Source organism: Neodiprion fabricii, chromosome 1, assembly GCF_021155785.1.
Source record: "Neodiprion fabricii isolate iyNeoFabr1 chromosome 1, iyNeoFabr1.1, whole genome shotgun sequence".
Classification (NCBI taxonomy): Eukaryota; Metazoa; Arthropoda; class Insecta; order Hymenoptera; family Diprionidae; genus Neodiprion; species Neodiprion fabricii.
This window is the reverse complement of record NC_060239.1, coordinates 26916844-26939836: the sequence shown is the minus strand read 5'-3', so window position 1 is coordinate 26939836 and position 22993 is coordinate 26916844. Positions and strand designations below refer to the sequence as shown.

The 22993-nt window shown below is 37.5% G+C and overlaps 6 protein-coding genes across 10 annotated transcripts in view; 2 read left to right on the top strand and 4 right to left on the bottom strand.

The window, feature by feature from the left end:
• LOC124184601 overlaps positions 1 to 17656 on the bottom strand; it is a 118774-nt gene extending 101118 nt beyond the window's left edge. Inside the window, exon 1 of the mRNA XM_046574511.1 lies at positions 17334 to 17656. The gene's annotated coding sequence lies outside the window, so the exon portion shown is untranslated. The remainder of the gene's footprint in view (positions 1 to 17333) is intronic.
• LOC124184712 (40S ribosomal protein S11) lies at positions 7751 to 11659 on the top strand. 3 transcript variants are annotated; one of them, XM_046574755.1, is made up of 7 exons: positions 7829 to 7855; positions 8791 to 8916; positions 8980 to 9096; positions 10522 to 10727; positions 10973 to 11122; positions 11348 to 11382; positions 11559 to 11659. In XM_046574755.1, exons 1-5 carry the CDS (start codon positions 7844 to 7846, stop codon positions 11094 to 11096), a joined length of 585 nt encoding a protein of 194 aa, XP_046430711.1. In that variant the 5' UTR covers positions 7829 to 7843; the 3' UTR covers positions 11097 to 11122; positions 11348 to 11382; positions 11559 to 11659. The 3 variants fall into 3 exon arrangements, with proteins under 3 accessions (XP_046430701.1, XP_046430711.1, XP_046430692.1); XM_046574745.1 differs by lacking the exon at positions 8791 to 8916 and having other exon boundaries at positions 7751 to 7855; XM_046574736.1 differs by lacking the exon at positions 8980 to 9096.
• On the bottom strand, positions 10603 to 14060 carry LOC124184696 (lysM and putative peptidoglycan-binding domain-containing protein 3). Of its 2 annotated transcripts, none has more exons than XM_046574708.1 (3): positions 13826 to 14060; positions 13317 to 13462; positions 10603 to 13240 (listed from the first exon to the last, which is right to left on the bottom strand). In XM_046574708.1, the coding sequence occupies exons 1-3, from the start codon at positions 13845 to 13847 to the stop codon at positions 12683 to 12685; spliced, it is 726 nt and encodes a 241-aa protein (XP_046430664.1). In that variant the 5' UTR covers positions 13848 to 14060; the 3' UTR covers positions 10603 to 12682. The 2 variants fall into 2 exon arrangements, with proteins under 2 accessions (XP_046430664.1, XP_046430658.1); XM_046574702.1 differs by having other exon boundaries at positions 13317 to 13527; positions 13826 to 14059.
• On the bottom strand, positions 14285 to 17034 carry LOC124184677 (protein arginine N-methyltransferase 6). Its single transcript, XM_046574665.1, has 4 exons — positions 16619 to 17034; positions 16344 to 16458; positions 15840 to 16206; positions 14285 to 15674 (listed from the first exon to the last, which is right to left on the bottom strand). The coding sequence occupies exons 1-4, from the start codon at positions 16670 to 16672 to the stop codon at positions 15161 to 15163; spliced, it is 1050 nt and encodes a 349-aa protein (XP_046430621.1). The 5' UTR covers positions 16673 to 17034; the 3' UTR covers positions 14285 to 15160.
• A 768-nt stretch (positions 17657 to 18424) lies between the features above and the next one.
• LOC124184621 lies at positions 18425 to 20700 on the top strand. Of its 2 annotated transcripts, XM_046574563.1 has the most exons (4): positions 18425 to 18608; positions 18898 to 20071; positions 20136 to 20308; positions 20417 to 20700. In XM_046574563.1, the coding sequence occupies exons 2-4, from the start codon at positions 18901 to 18903 to the stop codon at positions 20588 to 20590; spliced, it is 1518 nt and encodes a 505-aa protein (XP_046430519.1). In that variant the 5' UTR covers positions 18425 to 18608; positions 18898 to 18900; the 3' UTR covers positions 20591 to 20700. The 2 variants fall into 2 exon arrangements, with proteins under 2 accessions (XP_046430519.1, XP_046430511.1); XM_046574555.1 differs by having other exon boundaries at positions 18425 to 20071.
• On the bottom strand, positions 20392 to 22887 carry LOC124184708 (DNA repair protein RAD52 homolog). The gene is made up of 6 exons (XM_046574722.1): positions 22546 to 22887; positions 21939 to 22089; positions 21711 to 21859; positions 21384 to 21627; positions 21171 to 21263; positions 20392 to 21078 (listed from the first exon to the last, which is right to left on the bottom strand). Exons 1-6 carry the CDS (start codon positions 22570 to 22572, stop codon positions 20960 to 20962), a joined length of 783 nt encoding a protein of 260 aa, XP_046430678.1. The 5' UTR covers positions 22573 to 22887; the 3' UTR covers positions 20392 to 20959.
• Positions 22888 to 22993: the final 106 nt, after the last annotated feature.

The following is a 22993-nucleotide window of genomic DNA, read 5'->3' as shown; positions in this document are numbered from 1 at the left end:
TTCCCCGCATGTATAGTTATAGGTATACAACTGTACACGGTACTAAGGTAGTGTCGTGGCGGACTTACACAATTGTACATAAACGTACCTATTCAAACAAACGCCGCAATACAATTATACGAATACGAGTATACTTGCAACAAATTGCGTAGACGCAACGTACCGCCTAATACGGGCTTAAGGCCGGGGCCGATAGTTGATTGACGCCTTGTTCAATGACCGTCAAAACTCCGATCAACTCGTTACCTCCGTCTATACACCCGTACCGATCGACGAATGGAAGAGCAAAAACACGGCAGTGGTTTCAACGTAACATACCTATCAGCTGGCCGAAGGACGAGTAGCTCGCTAACACCTAAGGATCTTAAGGCTATTCGTCATGAATCGTAATAACGAAACATCGCGATGAATTGAAATACAATTTGTGCTCATATTTTTTTTTCCTTTTCCTTTATTTTCTTCTCAGATTTCATTTCCTCATTTGCCCCTGCATCAGTCAGATGAAACCAAAAAGATTAATTCAAGCTAACGCACGCAGAGCGATGTAAAAGCGGCGCGACTTTCGATTTCCAAAGATAAGGTTAATTCGTTGTATTGTTAAATTTGAAGCGATGGCAGGTTTGACGGATGAATAATACTTTGGCAATGAGTGCGGTAAGTGGTACATACGTCGAGTCATTAAATGTGTGATTTGAAGACGCGGGATGATTGACGATGATGTAACGTTGTTTCCATTTACGGTGTAGTGCGTACGTGTCGTTACGCTGTATTTTACCCGTTCGCACTTTACTATCGGGGAAAGAACAAAGCGTTTTTACATATCCTTGTGGGAGCGGTAATCGACTCGAAGGAAATGAGCAACCTGAGTATAGAGATATCGAGTAATTGCGAAGACCGCAGCGACTTTGCCAGTTTAATGGAGTAGGTATAATACCTTAATCGCGTGCAGCCTATAGCCGCAGCTTATTATGAGAACGAGAAATTTATTTCGCTACGTCAGTACGACGGCGCAGAGTTCGATGGAATTTAGTTGGAAACGGAAGGATACCTTGACCAACGACCGATACCCCAGAGTTGTCCGGAACAGCGAATTATCCGGTTATGAGGTATACGACGATACAAAACCACGCGGCGTCAATCAGCGGTGTCATCAATCAAAATCCAGACACGCCGTTTGTATGCGTTGAAATCAATAGCCCTGCGTGCCTTTCGGAATCGATTATTTCCTTGTAGAAAGAAATAAAGAAATAATAAATGAGACAACATTGTACAAGGGCGTCGTAGCTATCGATTATACCAGGACTCCTCGAGAGATAAATGGCTTTTATCAAACGAGTCAGAACCACCACCCGTCTTATCGGTCCTCAATCATCGTGCGTCGATGAGCCATTCAGGAGATACTGAATCCATGCAGTCTTTTCACGTTGTACGTGCAATTCTAAAAATATTGTGCACCGTTTAACGCATTGCGTATTTTTAAGTATGGGAAACAAAATAAGCACTCGCAGGATTTTGAATGTCCTGAATAATCCAAGTAACTTAGTTTTAGTGAAACTGAATGTCAAATTTTGCCTCGAATTAGACCAAATCGACTTTTACTTTTTCCGCATACCGTAACGAATACAATTTCAAAGATATTTCCATATTAGAGGAACAAGCAGAAATATAGAAACCCGCTTCGTAACCAGGTAAGAATTTGAAAGCCGGTAGGAAATAGCACGATAGTTACACTATACCATGGGAAATATGTACGATGCATTTCATGTGAGATTAATGAGTATATATTTCTATATAGATACACGAGCAGGTAGTTCGAATCGAGGAATTATTCATATCATCTATTGAACCGGTAACTATAGAGCATTGTTGGATTGTCTAGGATGATAATGGCTCTTTGGCCTGCCAGCGATGCAGGCTTGTGCATATAGATCGTTAGAGATGGGGCCGTTTGCCGCATCCACGATGTGAATTCCGGCCTACTGTAGGTAGGCCACTACTCATCGGAAATAAGGAACTGGCAAGTGCCAAGCAGGCAGCCTTCACAGGCTCTCGCTGTCTGACGATGGTGCAGCAGTGGCAGGTAGCCGTCCGGTAGAATTCATTCTCCCAGTTATTCACACGACGGCATCGCTTCCTTATACCTACCCAAGAACGGCTTCGGTCGCTTCGACCACACAGCTACCGATGTTGGATCCTAAAGTTTCGTTAGGCGAGTATCGAATTATTATACGGTGGAAAAATTCAGACGGCGTACAAGGGCCAAGGCCCGCATGCAAACGAGTGATAATAATGGGGTAATTGTAGGGTTCCGGGGTTTTCAATGCCCATATACACATGTGTCACTCACACACACACACGCGCGCATATACACAGTGTAGATGACGACTCGAATCCTAAACGTATCTCACCGTAATTGCACCCCTGAAGTATTACCATTCCCTCGCCCACACACATCACGCCTAATAATTACTCATCAAGTCCGCATACCTACTCCGAAGTTTAGTCGTTCATACCAGCATGAATTTGTCCAAAAATTCACGTTCGTCTGCGTTAATGGGTCCGATACGCATAGCCGGTATACGAGGCGAGGAAGTAAAAGAAACGTCAAAGTCGTACGCACGGATACGACGTACGATGAAAATGATCGTGGGAGTATGAATCGCGTTTTAGAATGGCGAAAAGCTAAATATAAGGAATCGCGGCGTAAACGCACCCTTATCTCTTCACATACTGTCCGTAACCCATGTCCGTCTCGGTGTCTGAGACGCCCGAAGACTCTCATGATCGGTAATGTGTTTGCAGTGGGAGTCGCGTTTACCGTTAAGACTTAAGAGGTTCAAGTGAGTGCCAGCGCAAAGGGCTTCGGGACATGCAGGTATCCCTGTAGGTATACAGGGACTGGGACCGGGACTGGGGGGGTCGAGAGGCGAACAGCCCGTGCATGTCAAGTCGTCATTAATCAGCCTTGAATTTCAGCTGTTCCCATAGGCGACGTACCCGCCATACCCCCGACATCCAGGTCGTTGTTCCAACTCCGAGACTCGATTAAGCTATGTGTATATTGCATTCGCGTTATCTGACTCGTGGACCCGACTCGTGCACTCCTGCGGTCCTTCGGACCGATACCCATATAAGCGCAAAGTCGACGCGGAGCTTAGGTGCTCGGGTACAATGCTCAGATGTACTCCGTTTAATTTATCGTGCACGCTGTGGCTAGCTGAGAGCTTTTCCACAGTATACGCTTCATTATTTTTGAGAATGGGTATTAATTCGCGTACCTGGGTGCTTATCGTTAGCGTTTCAACGGCCGGAATGGATGTCGTTTACGTTACTGCACGACACACGATGTACGCAGCAGCATGGAGGAGAAAATTCATGGGTTTTTAGGGCGATGCGATATTAGGTCTTCAAATCTGTACTCGCTGCAGGTACGATGCAATTCTTAATTGATGTGTAGCGAGGAAGTGGAGTTTTTAAATCAGAATTATACACCGACACCTCGGACAGTGCGTCTGGGTAGAAAATGAACGTGACCTTACGGAGTGCGCGGGTTAATTCGCGTAAAATAGCCGCACGAGTGTTGTTGAGCCTTGGAAAGAGACGCTCCCGTGCAAGAACAGCATTTACCGTGATGTGTGTATACGTGTGTGCCCACATAATACCCTGCGTGCAACAAAACGTATTAGAGTATTTGCCATTTTATGCTATAAGCATTCTTTCCAGTCAATAAATACCCCGATTTCCAACAATTACACGTTCAACCTGACGTGAGAACGTCTTCAATGCAACGATTCCAAGAAACACGCGAACCAATTGCAAGATTTTTCTTTTTTTTTTTTCTTTTCTTGTTCTTTCTTTTTCCGTTTCGTTTCTTCAAACAACTCCCATCGCAGTACTTTGACCTCACTTTATACATTTTATATATATTTATATATATATATATACATACCTTTCTTCAGCTCCGATGAAAATTCTGCAGAAGCTCACGATCAGAAAGTTGACGCAGCGATTGCTTAGTTTTCACGAGGGTGAAGTTAGCAACGTTACTATAATGATGCATGTTTAGGAAAAATCACTATTTTGAATCTTTATGAATGTCTGAAATTGCGTAAACCATGATAAACAAAACATACTCTCATTTTAAAAAACCGACTTCTTATGAAAGTTATTCTAAAATTATGCAATAATGATTAATTCCGTGACATATCGTTACGTTAACGTTACTAACTTCAGCCTCATTAGTTTTCACATTACTGTGTGACGCGTAACAAGTAAACGTCTACTCCCTGACACAGATGTATATATTTATGAATTGTAGAATAATAGTTACATTAACAAAAGTACGACAATCTTTCGAGAAATTTCAACCATTTCTGTAGCGATATTTTCAGATTGCCACTTTCCTTTTTGAGGATATTTATTACTGCGGTGAGGGAAATAAAAAAAAATCACGCGATGATCGTGCCGACGTGTAAATTGTCACGGAGAGAATTTGGAACCGACGCCGGAACATAACGGTACACAACATACCTGCCGAATGTGTAATACGTGTAGCTTCTACGCGTGACACACGAGCTTACGTGGAAAATAAAAGTGATCGAACGTGTGGTACAGAGCGAGAATCGAAGCGTACCTTTGGCGGGCAAGAGCTAATCAGGAAGAGATAGAGAGAGAAAGAGAGAAAGAGAGAAAGAGAGAAAGAGAGACAGAGTTTCTACCGTCTTGTAGTTATGATATCTATCTCTGTGCCGAGTAAGAGAGCCGCATGAACGGCGGAAGACATTAAGAAGTGAGTAGTAAATGTTACAGAAATTAATTTTCTAGCTGACGATAAGCACGAGACGCCGCGCTTACTCCGCAATACAGCTTGCAGGCTGCACTTACAGGTACTACATGGTGCGCGGATGCGGGAATTTTGTTAAGAAATCCAGCCTGAAACGATCACCTCTATCTGATTTCTCGGCACTACGTGAATCGACAACTGTATTTCTTCAAGTAAAAACGAGATACGTTTATGGTGAAAAAACCTCAGTGTAAACAATATTTTCACCCGATCACGTAAGAGTTTAACGGTTTTTGTTTTTACGTAGGTATTCAGGAAAACGTTGAAAACGTACCGCCTACATTTGCGAGAATTTAAATGCAGGTGTGCCGAGATTGATTAGCTAATAATCACCAACCCGATACTGCTGAATTGTCTCCGAGAATTTTTCAATACATGCAAAATGTTTGTCGAACGTATTTTATGCGGATGATATTATGCGAACAATTTTTTTATGGATCGCATTTTTTACTTTTCGGGCATGTATAATATTTGCACTTTTGCTGTGAAAAGTAATCGACACAATTGGCACACGACATTCGCGAAACTACTGTGACCTGAATTAACAGTATAGAATATTATACAGATATATTTCGGAATTTTGTACAATTCCGCGAATATCTACGCGACTCATTCGCAAAACGAGGAGTATTCTCAATAAGTGTTAAGCGATCATTCCGAAGAAAATAGTCACGGAATTTTCGCAAAAATATATTTTTTTTTAAGCCATTCTCATTTTTCGCATAAAAATGTAACGTAAAGATATATGTATGTAACCCTAGTCGGTCACACCTCGGTAGAATCGCATAATGGGCACACTTGGTGAATTTCAGCCTAAAAGTGATTTTTTGCTTGAAAAATGAGTTCTGAAAAATCTAAAAAAATATCAAGGTATTGTTTAAGGATAGCAGAAAAAGCTCTCTCTCTGTTTTCCTAGCCAAAATTGGTTGTTTAAATATTGTAAAACATCGGCAAACTTAAAGAAAGTGCTAAAAATGTCGAAGAAAAGGCCTTCATTTTGCATGAAGATTCGCACTACGAAGCCATTTCCAGGACTCTATAAGGAGTTCGAAAAATGTTTGGGGTGAAATTCACCCAGAGTGACCGATTGGGGTTAAAAAGATTTACTGGTCAATTCAATTCATAAATTCAGAACGAATATGCAAAAGCAAAAATATTGTAGCATAAGACACTGTTCGAAAGAAGTAATTGAAGGTTCGCTCTCACTTTCCTTTTCTCGTATTTCATTTCATTTTTTGCAAACAAGTTGAGCCTACACGACACAGATGTCATATTTAAACGTAGGTATAACGTAAATCTTGAAACCTTGACATGATAATTTCACACCTGTCGCATTGAACCCTCATAAGGATGACCATTGTCTGCGGCTCGTCTAGACTCCATAGACAACCACAAGAAGTAAACGAATGGTCTCTAAAGTAAACCGCAACTACCTAACCAACAGCTTTGCGTTATGGCTTTGTAAATTGTGCAGATTCTTCACGGACTTTACTCTCCGAATTTATTTCCTGCAATATCTTTTTTAAAGGCACAGTTCCCTGAGCATACCACTGCGCAAAATTTTACAATCCACACTAAAGATTTTATTTAAACAAATAACCTCGCGAATAGTTGATTTCCACTCGAAGTAATGCTTTGTGAAATTATTTCGTTCATATCTTCACGCAGTATTTATTTCAAATGATTCTATAAATAATGTCCTCCATATTTTGTCGTACAGTGAGTAAATAAAAATCCATTTATTACGAAAAAATGCAGGAATTTTGTCCATATAAATTCCATCGATATTCAACGTCATGTTTGACGTAAATTAACAAACATGTATATCTATGGCGAACCGGAAGAACTGATGAAAATTAAGTTTTTAACAGTTTTCCCGTCTTAGAGTTACAGACCTCTTTCACATCACAGAGAAGCTGAGTGCTAAAACGTAACGATCAGTGAAAACAAGCGCAGTACGAAACGAAGTAAGTCCACATTTTCAAAGTTGTTCCCGAAACAACTACTTAACTGCAACACTCATTTATGCTAACGAGGAAAACCGATTCGTTTATTGTATCTTCCAGTTCGCCAGAGATATAACGTCGATTCTGAACAGCTGCATTGATTGTGTGCGCAGACAAGAAGCAATGTTTAATTATAAATTTGTGCACTGTCATTTGTGCCATTGGAATTATCGACCTTGTAAAATTTCGCAGAGAATTATGACGTACCAATCGCGTTAGAGTTGCAATTATAATGTAACTGTAATCCACAAATAAGCTAACCAGTCACAACCGCAGGCATAAATTTAAACACTGAATATTTTCCCGTTTACTTATGAATTGGTATGAGAAAAATTTAGCCTTTCCAGTAAAGCAATATCCGAAAATTGAGGTATTAAAAAGACGATATCTGTTCTCGTACGAGTTTTTCTCAACAGCGATGACCACTAAAAATAATCGATGCATCGCGTCGAAAAAAAATAATATAACACGACTCGACTGAATCGGTAAAAATTAATCAAATAATCGATCATTTCGTATTTTTTTGAAACGGTGCATTACGAAATTTCGTAAATTTCAGTATGTATAATGTAGTCTTAACAGCGGAAAAGTTCTTCGATAATTTATAGTTTCATTAAAAATGTTTTTCAACTTCAGGTGAAAATATTCATTTATCTTTCTCCTATTATATCAAATAAGTAGTTAGTGAGACTATGATAACAATTAATACTGTAATCACATAAATTGATATTGCATTTCGTCGTTCATGGGAGTAAAAAACAAAAATCGATTCTGAGGAAAAATAATTGCTTATACTCGGTTAATCGAAGAAAAATAATCGATTATTTTTGCTAATTCTTATTTATCTCTCCCTAGTCTGTGGCTGCACAGGCATTTTTAAATTCAAATAATGGCGCCACCAGAACGCCGGAAAACAACTAGCACCACGAATGGAGAATTGAGACATCTCAATACTCGAGCTTCCGTTTCTCGTTCTCTCTTTCACCAGTTCAAGATGGCGGATCAGGTAAGCCTCCCGTAATTATTCTTACGGAGAATCGTAACTTCCACGCGATATCTGCACAGTTTTTAAAACTTTTAACCGATCGCGGGTTTTCCGCAATCCCGGCATTTAACCTAATACGAAATAACGCTGTACGGGAGTAACGAATCCAATCAAAGTGCAAAAACGTTATGCCACCGACACGTGGGCCGCGTCTCTTCGCCTTGTATTTTCACCTCCAAAGATATTTCACGCCCGGTTCTACGTCATGATCTCAAATCGAAGAGTTTTTATCCCGAGATTGAATAAACATAAATTGAAATTCGACATCAGATTTTTCGAAATAATGATAATCGGTTATTCGACTCTTCGACGATCCGTTTGTCGTTTTATCAAAATGGTTTTAAAGCGTATAATTTAGGCGCAATCCCCGCGTGTTATTTACGGTCAAGTGCAAAACGGTTTTAAAATTTTGTTCCTAAGAGGGGTTTTAGGATGCGGATGAAAATCGCCTAAAATTTCTGACGGGTGTAACAATTATACTTAACCTCACAACGGCACTGTGTCAATTCCATATTTCGACAGGTTTAAACTACAACACACGCGAACTTGTCTGACAGATTCGCACTGAGTATTGATTGTGATCAAAGAGATGAACAAATAATTGCAGAATGATGATACTTGACGACGGTCTTCTGAATACCACTTGGCGACACATCGTCTGCTGACATGCAATAAAATTTTATTGAATTTCTAGCGCAATTCAAAAGTACTTGTAAAGAATTTCGGAAGATATACTTGACGCCGTGTTTAATGAATTTTAACAATTGTACACCTATTGATAAATGTCTCGTTGCTCGTTGAATGGCTTGTAGCTGAAAATCAGCAGATACTCAGCTACTGATTGCCGATAACAATTCGTTTGTATACGCGTGTTGATATGGATTGAATATTTGCAGAACGAGCGTTCGTTCCAGCGACAACCGACGATCTTTCTTAATCGAAAGAAAGGTCTCGGGCAGAAGCATAGGAAGTCTATGAGGTATAGCCGTAGCGTGGGTCTTGGCTTTAAGACTCCTCGCGAGGTGAGCATTGCATCGAAGAAGTAAACTAATGTTGTGTTTCTTTGTTTGTTTTTTTTCGGAAAGACGGAAAAGGCTTTTCAGAAACAGTCCACGCTCAACCTCAACAGGAAGGCTAACCTGAAGAAGAAGCCGCTCAGGTTGAGTCGTAGTGTCGGCCTTGGTTTTAAAACTCCCCGTGAGGTTTGTTGCAGATTTTCAGAAAACTATAACGTCTATGGGGTCAACGTTCTAATTCATGTTCTTTCCTGGTGCTCGCTCTATTGGTCATCGATCGGTGGTGGCTTGTTGGTGTTGGAGTTTGCCGATTGCCGGTGCTTTTATCATGTTTGCTGCGCTAGTGCATTGATTATGCAAAGTTACAGGCTGGTCCCAAATATTTTCTAGAAAACCTGTTTCCCATGTTTCTCATTCATTGTTTAGATAATAATCCCCTTTGTGTTCAGGTTTAAAAATCTTTGGCAAAAGCTACACTTTACATTCTCAATGTATCAACATTCCAAAGTTGCTATGTGAATATTTTCAGGGACAAGTTTTGGGAATCTCATAATTCAAAGGAGGACAACCTTTAAAATTGATGAAAAAAACAATTCTTATCAATTGAACGATTCTAGTCAAAGTACTGTTTGAACTTAAGACATTTCCACTATATTGGTATAAATATCAGTATTCAGATTGATTATTGATCGAATTTATTTTGTGTACGAATACTTATGACTAAACTTTCAAACTTGAAATAGTAGTTGAAAATATTTTACGCTAAATTTATTTTGAAATGAATGTGAGAATTTTAAATTCCTTGTTTACCATCATAACTACCTGTTACAGCTTTCAAAATTACAAATTGGAACATTTTCCACGTGTTTTTTTTGCCCTGTGTTGAAGATCAATTAGGTAGTCCTCCCTTGAAAGCTTTCAAATTAAAACTCAAATGGCAATATGAGGTGCTACCGAAGCAACGAATTGCTCTGTTAAATAAAATATTTTAAGTATTCTTAAGATCTGTGATAAATGCATGCAATTTAAGCGCGTATACAAAGCCATTTGATTTTTAATTCTTGTAATTATAATCTCTATTCTATTCTCAACATGAATACTAACTGAAATGATCGACTGTTGGGATTTGGCGGCTTGAGAACACTGATAAATAAATGATTGAATAATGTGTGGAAAGTGATATATCAATCATATCTGAAACGGGGATTCAATCTTAGCTTGTATCTAAGACTTTATTAATACTTTATCTGCAATCTCAGCTTTTTTCTCTTGTAATAATGTTGCTTCATAATTGAGACATTTCTTTGATCTTTTTCTTTATACAAGCAATCTCCGAGCAAGTTTCACTGACTTGAATCAGGCGCATTTGCAACTAGTTTTCCAAAAACGCAGAATAGTATACACGTGTTCATTTTACTTTCAATAGAAAATATATCTATACTCTTTGTGTTGTTGCCGGCATTCTATCATACGCATATTTTGCCCCCATCTTATAGCTAAAAATATATCTATTATTTTCATGGTGGTGGAATCTTTCTTCTGATACTGATAATATTGAACACAAATTAGCAGTGAGTAACAAATTAATTTTTCGTTTTCCTTCCTGTGCAGGCTATTGAAGGTACCTACATTGACAAAAAGTGCCCATTTACCGGCAATGTTTCCATTAGAGGACGCATTTTGACCGGAGTGGTACAGAAGATGAAGATGCAACGCACGATTGTTATTCGTAGGGATTATCTTCACTATATCCGGAAATATAATCGATTTGAAAAACGTCACCGGAATATGAGTGTCCACTTGAGCCCTTGCTTCAGGTGATTAATTAATTAAATTATATTATATTGAAGTGTACAGCATTATAAAATTATCTCACGTCTTTTTTTATGGCTGTTTGATTTTAATCTTTAATCAATGATGATATTGACGACGGTCTTCTGAATACAAATTGAAGTCTATTTTATCGTCTACTGATGCAGTGAAAATTAAATTATTGAAAACTTCGGTATTCAAAAGTTTGTTTTGGACTGATTAGGTAATGTAACAATGGTTTCATTTTCAGAGACGTGGAAATAGGTGATGTTGTGACCATTGGCGAATGTCGACCACTGAGCAAAACTGTTAGATTCAACGTTCTCAAGGTCTCAAAGGGAACTGGATCCAAGAAGAGTTTCAAAAAGTTCTAAATTCTGAATAATCCTTGAAATATCCGGTATGTACAAATATTCAAATTATTCATCCTTATAAATATCAATTAATGCTCAAATGCAATTCTTTCATCTGCGTGTTATTCCTCTTATGATGAGTTTGACGACGGTCTTCTGAATACAAATTGAACGACATCATATCGTCTACTGATTTGCAAATTACTTAAACAATATATAAATTATTTTTCTTGAAAGAGATAGAGTATAATCGTTTGTTTATTTTTTCACAGGATCCTGGCAGTCAGCGATGAATTTCCTTTATGAGGTACAAATTCTTTTGTAATGTGTACTAATTACGAAAGTATTTTTGGTAAATAATTAATAGATTTATCGTCTATATAATATTTCTCAGTCAAAATAGTGCTTAGAAAATGGTGTGAATCCGCATTACTTGATTCTATACTTCCATTGTAAATTTCTATGTTATATCTCTGTTTTCAGATTGGAAATACGCACTAACTGCTCGCATCCCGATGTGTCAACAATAAAAATTTAAAACCTGTAAACGGATGAAATAAACTGGTCATATTTTGCAGGAAAAATTGTACGATCTATGTTGATTTGATTACCACCAACTCCGGTTAGATCAAAGTATTTAGAAATAAATAGCTGACCCGTTAAGATTATCGAATGCCGAATCTTTACATGAAATGTTGCAGTAAAAGAAAGAACATACAACTTTTCAACGAGTAACTGTCTTTACAGCAATTTAGCTAATTGTAAAACACTTCAAAGAAAAAACAAATTTACTGTGTTTAGAAATATATTTTTTCGCATTTTATCACTAGCTAATAACAAATGTAAAATATTAACTAAAAATTCGATCATATTATAAATAACTCAGCTGTAAGTCAATTAACTAGAGTATTGCTTATGAACATATCACAATCATACTATTTTTTCTATCTGGTACACAACTGCACCATTCCTCCAACAAACCATTCAAATCTCCTCGTTTCCAAGTAAAAAATTTACAAGTCAAAAAATATATCTTACGTGACAAAATACGTACACATATTGTTCCGAGATTAAGGTTTGTTGGCTTAAGAATATACACATAAAAGTCAAAGATAGTAATTGACAATTATTTGCAATTCTAACTGAGAGGAATTCAAATTGTGACCAAAAGACACAATATTTCTTAAACTATACAATCGCTCTGTACACGAACAAAAATATATATTTATGTATAAATTTACTAATAGCGTTTGGCAACTTCAAAAACAAAACTATGGACTCAGTTACAAATTTAAAAAATACATGCATATAGCATATAACCGTTTATCAAGTAAAATATTAGACATAAAAAGATTTCAGATGCCTAATATATTGCTGTCATTTACTTTCCGAATTCATTAGAGGAACATGCGTTACTAGCGTTAGTATTCATGGAGAAACTAAACGAGTTATGCAATCAATATGCTACAACCTGTATGTATTATGGACCACTTTAGGTCAAAAAGATATGTTGCCTCAAAATTCGTATAGGTGATATGTACAGTTATATTTGTCAACACACACGTAATCGAACTTTTGTAAGAGAAAAGTTGGTCCTTTTCTTACTTTCATGAAAAGAAATGCTTATAGTATCCCGCACTCGAGTGATGTTTAGAAGAAGTTTCGGCAAGAAATAAAAAATAAATAATAAGAGGTCCCGCAAGTCCCAGGAGTAGCGAACAACCAACGAGCTGCGGCCACGACAGACCCCAATCAGCCCCAGAACACGATAACTTGTATACACTATGTTGCTCTGGGCTGCTTTCTTCGGAAGCAAGTAATTGATCGTTTTCTCCATCCTCTAAGACATCTAGTGTATTTTCACATTGATTTGCAGGAGTTTCGCAGATTGTATTTAATGTGGTATAATCAAAATTCGATTTTAAAGGAGGTACAGGAGTTGGAAGAGCTATTAGATTGATAATCTGTTCCTCTCTAGAGCTATTAGCCGGTGTGTCCTCGATAGTAATAAGATCGCCAATTTCGCCGTCGTTATTGTCTGTATTTTCAGTTTGATTCAAAGTTTCTGTCAAGAGGGAGAACGCGACAACAGGAACCTTAATTGTTCGATGTGCAAATATTTCGTTTTCTTTATGTATTTTATTGATCCTCTTCAATTCAGATATCTGCAAGAATAAATAAAATTTGATAAAACTATCCTAGTTCTGTCTGCTTTCTCCCTAATGAGTAACATTTACTCACGGTACATCCGTATCTGAGTGAAAGTGCCTGCAAAGTATCCTCAGGTTGTAACTGAATTTTCATCACCTCCACTTTGCGGGGAGGTGATTTTTGTTTCGATACTGTACGAAGAGCAATTGTCTCTTCGTCTCCACTATTTTCTCCATCTGAATACAAGAGCACATAATTCGGGGATCCTTCTCTCTGACCACTACGCTGATAAACCTTTTGCCTAGAAGAATTACTCGTACACGCTTATGTTAACGAATACTCCACAGCAAACTAAGTTCTAAAGTCAGTTGACTGTTGTGTAACCAAGTATGAATGGGAATAGCAAGCAGTTCAATTTTAGGGATTAGAGCAAAGAGAATTCACAAGAAACCAGCATGGAAAAGTTCATATGTTCCAATTGCAAAATAGTTATTTAGTAATATTAACGAAGTATTATGTCCATTGAATAATTAAATATCAACGAAATATTGGATAAATCATCTTGGGATAAACATAACCTTGAGAAGAACGTCAGTTACCTTCCCGATCTCTGCCCATCATTTCCGTTACTGAGTGATATTTTTCGCATCTTTGTTAATATTACGATAACATTTCACTGTGCTCACTTGATTACTACTTGTTGTTCGCAGTATTGAAATAACTGACTACATTCCATAACCTTTCAAGTCAGAATTATAATTGTCAGCTGTTTTACTTTTTTTTTCTTCTGCAAATGTCATTCATATCCAGTCGGTTCTCTCCATGCAAATAAAACAAGCGTACCATTATAATCACGCAGATTGACTGTACGCCTAACGGCAGGCAACTAAACATACGCGTATGACGTAACACGAGCTTTTTTCAGGAGTAATGGTAAAAAAAAATCCGACAAATTGATCGTTAAATCGACAATCTATGCGGGATAAAAACTCAGGTAGGCACGTACAGACTAGAACGTAGTACTGTCAAAGTGTGCAGGAAAATTTATGTATTACACCATTTTTTCTGAGCACCCTTACTTCAATGGGCACAATTTATTTCCAAATTATTTAAAAAATAGATGGAAGTAAAATCCCATGTACAAATAGTTGTCTTTAGATCCGGCTTTTATACCACATAACAATAAATACCACAGAATTATTTGTATCGAAAAATGTCTTACTTAAAATTGCAGACATCTTTAATAAAAGTTACATAAAATGTATCTGAAATATTTAAACAAATATAACAATTGAACATTCTATGTAGGTTCATATCGGGTAGAATCTAATTCCTTACTATCTAGTGAAGAGTCTTCTATGGTTTTGGGTCGCAAGCAAAAATTGATTCCCCGCAAATCACGATGAAGTATTTTCTGTACTCTACTCCGATTCACTTGAAAAATTTACTGCACACAGTTCAGGTTGTGATAAAAGTTGTGGTATAATTTTCAGCTGGGCATTTTTCTTGCTTGTTTGTCGGTAGAAAATGATTGAAAAAGCAAACTGTTTCAATTTTCAATCCAATTTTTGCGATAATTGATTGCCAGTGAACAAAATCAAACGCCCAGCTGAAAATTGTAGCACACTTTTTTAACAACTTGAACTGTGATCGGTAAAATTTCCAAGTGAATTGAGTAGTCCAAGGAAAATTCGTTCAATCACGGTTAGCGAGGAGTCAAGAATTTATGTATGAACCCAACACTATGGAAGAGTCTTCACAAGATAGTAAGGAATGAGATTCTAGCCGCGCGTCAAATTCGATGACCATCCGTTGAAACCCGTCCCGTTTCGCGTGAATTAACCCATATGCTTATTCACAAGGAAACTTGCATAAGCAAGAATAGATGCAGTATGGTACTTGAAATCACAAAACATGTGACTTCGTAGTAAAAATTAAGTTTCTCTACCCTGGATATCTTCCTCTGGATGTTCAGAGAGATAAGCTTTTATTACTAAACACTTGGTCATATGACAATGACAGGGAATATCGTGTTCGACGTTTTCTGGGTCTAACTGAGTATATTCCACATTATAAATTCTTGGTTTCAAAGAATCCTTACGGAGTTCGAGCTTGAATGCTACTGGTTCATCTTTCGTTACCGGAATATCGTGTGGGAGTACTACAATACTTTGTTTCCAATGAGTTGATTCATACTCTGGACTAGTCGATAATTCCGAACCATCCAGAAATGTAACGGAAAACCATACGCAAACGCCCTGATATATTCCGTTCCGATTGCACGGTACGACCGTAGATTCACCACCGAGACATAACAATTCTGGCATAGTTGCTGTACTGAGATCCAGCCAAACAAGCAGCTTTCCATCCGTCAGTAAGTTATTTGCCTCTAAAGACGAAATATTTGGCTTTTTAGACTTCAAACGTCTCTGTTCCCGGCTGACAAACCTATTCAAAAAAAGTAAGAGAATTTTAAAACGAAAGTAAGGCTTGAACATGCTATAGTCAGAACGCTGACAGCCTGTTTTAAACTCGTGATGGCATCTATAGAATCAACCAGAAATTAAATACTATTGTTGATAGTCGACCATGCTAACAAATGTATTTCCTTACTCCATACTGACTCCGTATACATCGTTCCAGAAATCATACACAGTGGGTAATTCGCAAGGAGATGCATAAAGTTTGGCCTCGTTAGGGAACATGAGTCCATTTTCTTTCAAGAATTGATCTCTGGCCACAAGTACCGAATCCAGCATTCCCTCGTGCATCAAATGAAATCCCATCCATTCAGAGACTATGATATCGACTTTGCCGATATCATCACTCTTTAAATCTTCTACTTTACTGTGAATCACTTCTACGATACTTTCAAAACCATTTTCGCGAACTACTTCTTTTGCTACTTGTGCCATGTGGCTTGCTTCTATAGCATAAACTTTTGCAGCACCTGCTTTGGCACAGAACACCGATAGTATACCTGTTGAGAATCATCAATCAATGCAGATATTACTGGTAAGACTTCACTTGTGTCTAAATTTTCGCAACTAAAGTTCTTTGCATAATTAACAAATCGACTTCATTAATTATTATGTGATAAAAGTGTTAACTTCATACCCGTCCCAGCACCAACATCCATTACAATTTTGTTCTGAAATTTATCGCTACAAGCAAATATTGCATTTTTGTAAGCAAGGGTACGAGGTTTATCCTCTAGCATCAGTCGATGAACCTGTGGAGACAAGCGCAATGAAAAAAAACTGCCGTTATCAGTGAGAAGTCAGTAGGAAATGATCGACAGGAGGATAATAATATTAATTCAAACAATCAATCATTTCCTTTCAAACTGTCTCCATCAGTAAATATCAATAGTGACATAAGTGAATGTTTACTTCCAGATCCTCGTAACTCTTGAAATATTCATCTGTTGAATCGCCGGTGTCCATTGTTAAATTACGTTCTTTGTCAATCTTCCTAAAAACTAAAATTACGACGATGTATGCTAGGCTAACTCTTGCACGTGACACTCATAACCTACAATTTTCGGAATGTCGTTGTCAGCCACGGTGTATACAAGATTTAAAGAGTGCGTGCGTTACAGCCAAGAGACGTCGTGAAGTGTGCGGGTTGTTCTCGGAAACGAGGAGTATTGAGTCTACGCGCAAAAGGCGCAGTCAGACTTGATGGATACGTAGCGATTATCAAAAACAAATGACTGCGACTAAATCCAAAAATGCATCCAAGACAGGATGAAATTTTATCATATTTTCTCGAAGACTGATTCAACGATGTTTTGGTAGTAATGTACGCAATGTAAGAACAAATGTTCTAATAAAACAAAACCAAGCATCTGAATCATCTTGATAAGTGCAGCTTTTAACCTAGTACCTAAAGAGTGCCTAATTGTTACATTATATCTTAAAATCGGCGTTTCTAATATAGCTTTGCTAATACTACGCACGGTGGAAAGTACAGAATAAAAACATACACTTTAGAATATATTTGTGCAGCCATAAATTATGTATTAGAATCTATCCTCATGCGATATCACGACAACACATTGACACCGATTCAGTATATATTGGTTCGATGAAAATCTATTCTTACCCAAAAAGAGCAGGGGCGTACCTAATTCTTGTCATCTCGCCATTTGAGCTCAGCGCCTGCAGGATGTCACTCTTGATCACTTTGATGCACTCACGGCTGCATCGAGCCGGCTCCTGATTTGGTGTATGTACATTAAATGCACTGGATATTCACATACACTTTTCACGATCAATCTGAACGCACAAACACACTCAAGCGGGTAGCTCACTATCACTATTTTATTATCCGTAAACACGACACTAAGAAAGTTCAAAGATAATTACCTCGAAAAGTTACACAAGAATTACGAATTCGACCATTTTCAAAATATCACAAGACTGAAGTTAGTAACGTTACCGTAATGAAACATTGCGAAAAAAATCAGTATTTTTTCATTTTTAAACTGACTGAAGGAACGAAAATTTCAATATATGAGTATGTTTTGATTTATTACGGTTTACTAAATTTCAAACAATTTCCAAAATCACGAAGTAACGGTTTTTCCTCGACATGAATTGTTCCGATAAGGTCACTTATAACTTCAACATGGTAGAAGAGTAAACGTGTAAGACATGACACTGAATTTTAATCGCCAGTACGAATCTAACGATCACGGTAATAATTTCGTAGCAAAAACGTAGAGAATCTAGTTTTATGTTAGACACTTTGGGTAAGCTCCAAACGCTGTGACAAAGCTAAACAAGTCTATATTTCTGAGAACGCGAATAGGAGAAAACAACTTCTTGATTACGTCGCGTCGCAACAAATAGGTAAAACAATTGACATATTCAACGCGGTTGCAGTCACTTGTTTAAGATTGTCGAAGTTTAGTATGCCTTACGCCGAGTGATTAAACAGAAAATTTATCCACTCACGACTGTTATGTCAACCGATTAAAGGAATCTACTCGTAAGAAAAACTTACACCTAATCATAATACCGAGTTAAACATGGTTAAACGTACCGGGACACGGGTCAAGCACGCTATTCGCCAACATTCGACCAGTTCCACTTCCATGATCAACTATCACTGGCCAGTGGGCGTCGCGTAATGGCGGCCGAGCTCTCAAGCGCTGCTAGCGTGACGACGGTGATGCTCAGAACTAAATCCGATGTTGTTTTCTTTCGTTGACGCGTTTAAAAATGGAAAGCATTTGAAAATTGATTCAAGAAACAGAGTTCTATTTTCTTGACTATAATTCTATCTTTCGAGTTCTGAAAGCAGTTAATGACACAATAAATTGATATGTATTCTTTGGTGAATTGTTAATAACTCTGGCAAAGAGCATGTGCCATCGTATGTATTTATTAACGTATTCAAAGAATAATTGAATTTACTCCTCATGATTCCTAGGTTAATTTTCTTCCTCTAGTATTTTTCGCATTGTCGTTCTCATTCTCGGATTTTTTTCCCTACATGCAACAACAAAGTGAAATTGCAAACTGTTATTGGTTCAAGAAAGATACGAGTTTGTATTCTATGCAACTAAGTCATTGAAGAATTATTTGAAGGAAGCAACCATACTTTAATTATATTTCCGCCAATTGAGAATCAACTTTTCCATTATTCTCTTATTTTCATGCAGAAAATGGGACCTGTCAAGGAAATTTTAGAAAAATATCGTTGCTCACATGCTAGTTCCATTGTTAGTCAACCTATTCGGACAGATAAAGTTGCTTGCATGGTAACGTCTACACCTTTGAAAATAAACAGAGAGCAGCATTCGAAGCTTGAATGGCCTTTCTCGGTAGAAGAAAGTCCGAATCTCTCTCTTGACCATCATTCCCTGATAAAATGTGCTGCAAATAGTACACCACCATGTAAAAACAGTAAGGAGGGTAACAATTTAGAAACCTTTACCACTGCAACAACTGGATCGACTGATAAAACTTGCTTTGTAACACGGACTACGGAAGCAACCAGTGACAAAAAGAATTCAGGACCTAACAACGTTGATTTTGCTCCTAGAAATGAGGTTGGAAAGTGGAAAATAATGAACTCAGACGAAGAGAATGAGTATCAGAGCAATAGAAACAATTCTGTGAAGAAGAAAAAGTACATTAAAGATAGAATCATCAAATCATCAACTAACACACGATGTTCGACACGGAAGAAGGAACTACGGAAAGTAAATTACAGCATCAACAGCAGGGAATCTTTATCAATTTATAAAGTAACTAATAATTTGGATTCCACGAATGAAATATTTACAAAGTCTATTAGTAATAGTAGTAACAATGTTCTTTTGATCAAAAAACCACTAGACAATGTAGAGGTTTTACAAACCAAAAGTATTCGTCCAAAGATTACATCCTCAATAGCAATACCAAAGCAGAAAAGCTCGTTTAACAGAAATAATGATACACCTGTAGTTAGAAGATCAGGCAGAAAAAGGTGTAAACCCTTGGAATACTGGAACGGAGAGAGGTTCAAAACAAAAAGAGACGATTCCCCAGAATTTGTGCCGACTATAGATCACATAAATGGAAAAGGAAAAAAAATGAAGAAGATACGAGATGCTAAAGCAGAACTAAAAGACGTTCGACAGAGTAATGAGGTTTCGACAAGTACTCCAAATATAAAAACTTCTGATAAAGCTGAAACAGAACTCACGAGTGAACCATTAATTGAAGAGAGAAATGACAACGGAGTGATGTTGAATACGAAGCCTAGGCGGAAGTCCAAGAAAGTAGTTAGATTTTCTGCAACCACAACTAAAACATCAGGCAGCCCTGTGCTCAAGAAAAATTTAAAATCAGGTAATAATTATTATGAAAATCTATGCAGTAATAAACCCTAATGTAATCTTGAATATAATTTCAGACTGGCACGTAAACTTTCATGGAATAAAACGGACGCCAAAAGTGCTATTGAACTTTGACAATTATAGTATTTTGCCTGGCTTGAATACAGTCATGGGATTTGTATCAAGTTCTATTGTACAGATGCCCCCAAACGGGATAAATAGGAGTCAAGCACCAGATCATCATCATATGGTAGTTGTTGACATCTACATTAAATAACATAGACCTCAAATTCATACTCAAATCTAACACGCTGAGTTTGTTTTACACTGTTCTGTTATATTTGACAAACTTTTGCAGGTATTTTGTATTATGGCGGGTAATATTGTAGTAACAATTCATGAGAAGAGCATTAAAATGGACACTTACGGACATTTCACTGTACCATGTGGAGTTTCGTATACTCTTGAGAATGTTGGCAAGAAAAAAGCTATCCTCAGCTGCTTCCAGATTGCCAATGCCAAATATAAGTGAAAGTGTGACCATGGAAAGATAATGACTAGTTTTTAAGCTTCGAGTAGAACTTGAACTCTGTGAAGTACTTTTCAGCAGGTTCATTTGAAAATAAATTTCTATTTTATGTACCTATGTGTTAATAACTCATGTATTATCATAATAGCTAAACCCAAGGTGGTTGATTCTGACCGATTCGAGTCCACTGGTATTGTTTGCTAACATCCAATTAACCTGTACAGCCGGCCACAGAGGTGACCTTGAATCGTGTTTACATATCAACAGGGCTTAAACGAGCAACTTAAGAAAATATATATCGTATATTTAACAAGCGAACAACTTTTTTATCACTAAGCTCTGTAAGTTCTTACTCAGTAAAAGTTTATCGAATTAAAATCTTGGATTTGGTTTCTGGCCATATGCCGTTTCTTTCAGTAACCTTTTATACTCTTCTTGCTTCTGTGCTTGTTTGCGTTTTCTTTCCAATCTTCGTTCCTCCTCCGTCATTGCTACATAGTTAGAAAGCATTATAAATAACACAATCAACATAACTAAGACGTGGAGTCAATAGCTTCAATTAGTAATATTCTCCAGTAATTACCAGCTTTATCAACCTTAACGCAGCTTTCCACTGGGTGAAGAGGTTTTGGTGATTGTATTTTTGGTTCTTCATTATTCGAAACTGATAAAACCTCTGGAAGATAAGTTCTGTTAAAAATTTCCATTTTCTTCCACAGATGCAAATCGCACAGTATTAAATTTCAGAAAAGACGCATTCCTTGGTAAAACTGACTATTATATCTAATGTCAATACCTCGATTATCATAATTGAACGTAGTGGCCTGGATGTCGCACCTTGGCGATGGTGTTTTATGCGGCGTGGATTGAGCATTTGGAGTCATCCGTAGCAGAGGGGGAACCATCTTTTGTGGTTCTCCAATATGAGAAATGGTTGAAACTGAACTCTCGGTTTTCGGTTTGGTAAAATTTCGAATTTTTGTAGCAATATCACCACCAAAGCACAACAAGGTGTTTTTCATAGCATTTGTAATGGAACCCTGTAATTAGAAATACTGCTTTACAGCAATCAACAAGAAAAAGTGGGATTCATCCATGGTGTAAGATAATGCCCAAGTCTTACAGTTCTCGCTAAAAATATAATTAAGCCCTTGTTGGGTCCTTCCAAGTTGCTGTATCCTACGTCCTCGTGAACAGTTCCATCTCGCAATTGAATTTTAACGAAGGCTGCGCATCCGACCTGATATTTGCCTGTGGTGTATTCGACAAAATCTGAAAACAGATTACAATTACATATGGAAAATTATGGGCAGATAGTAAAACTGGAGAGTAATTTAAATTAATAACCTGCCTAAAGTTTGACTTGTCACAGTATGATTCCATTTGTTTGTACCAAAGATTTCATTTGCCAATGAGATAAGATCATTCTTAGTGCATTGATCGCGAATATCCACATCGCTTACAGTTAAATTTGGACAAATCAAAGTTTCTTTGGAACCAGGCTAAAAATAAATTTACAAGGTGAAATTTTATTATCCGCCGTCCAGTAACTATTCGAAAGTTTTATAATTATTTCCTTCTGACGCCATTCCCGCTGAATTACTTTGAGCGAATACATCGCAACGATCAAGGTATGCACTGTAAAATCGAAAATACACAAAAACGAATGACGATACATGTCTCTTGATTATTTCATTAAATTTAAATATCCGTCAGCTAAATCATGTGCTGCACGCAACACGTTTTTCGTTTCTGAAAGGTAAATTCAACAAGTGGTGAAAGATTTTGGACAGGTTTTTAGGTTATGAACGTCCTGCGCGGAACTGGCGGGAAACAATAATTTATGTTTAAGCAAATACAGCGCACGACGTAATCGCTCTTTGTGCTTAATTAACTCGTAAAATGAACGCAGCAAAATTATCAAGTCGACAAAACATACTAATAACTCGAGAACGTACGATTTTTATGCACGACGGTGGATTCATCGCGACGTTGGCAGATTCTCCACTGATTAAGTTGATTTGTACACAACGGATGTACGAAATGTGTATACCTATTAGTAACGTACACCGAAATTCGAACGATATTTTCGTTCCATAAATGTAAACATGATTTTCCTAGACGTGGTATATGACAATGTTACAACCAAATCGTCGTTAACCTTCACAAATTCTAACATCATCCGAAGCTTACTCAGCATTTTCAATGTCTAATAAGGATATAAGGCATTAGAATTTCGGAACCATTTGCTGCACCTGCCCTTGCTATTGCAGCCTAAGGCATCGGAAATATTTTAAGCTCGGTATATTTATTATTTCTCTTCTAATAATTCTTCAATCTTCACGAACAGCTTACTACTTTCATTGCTATCCCGGGTAGAATTTTCCATACTTTCTGAAAATATAA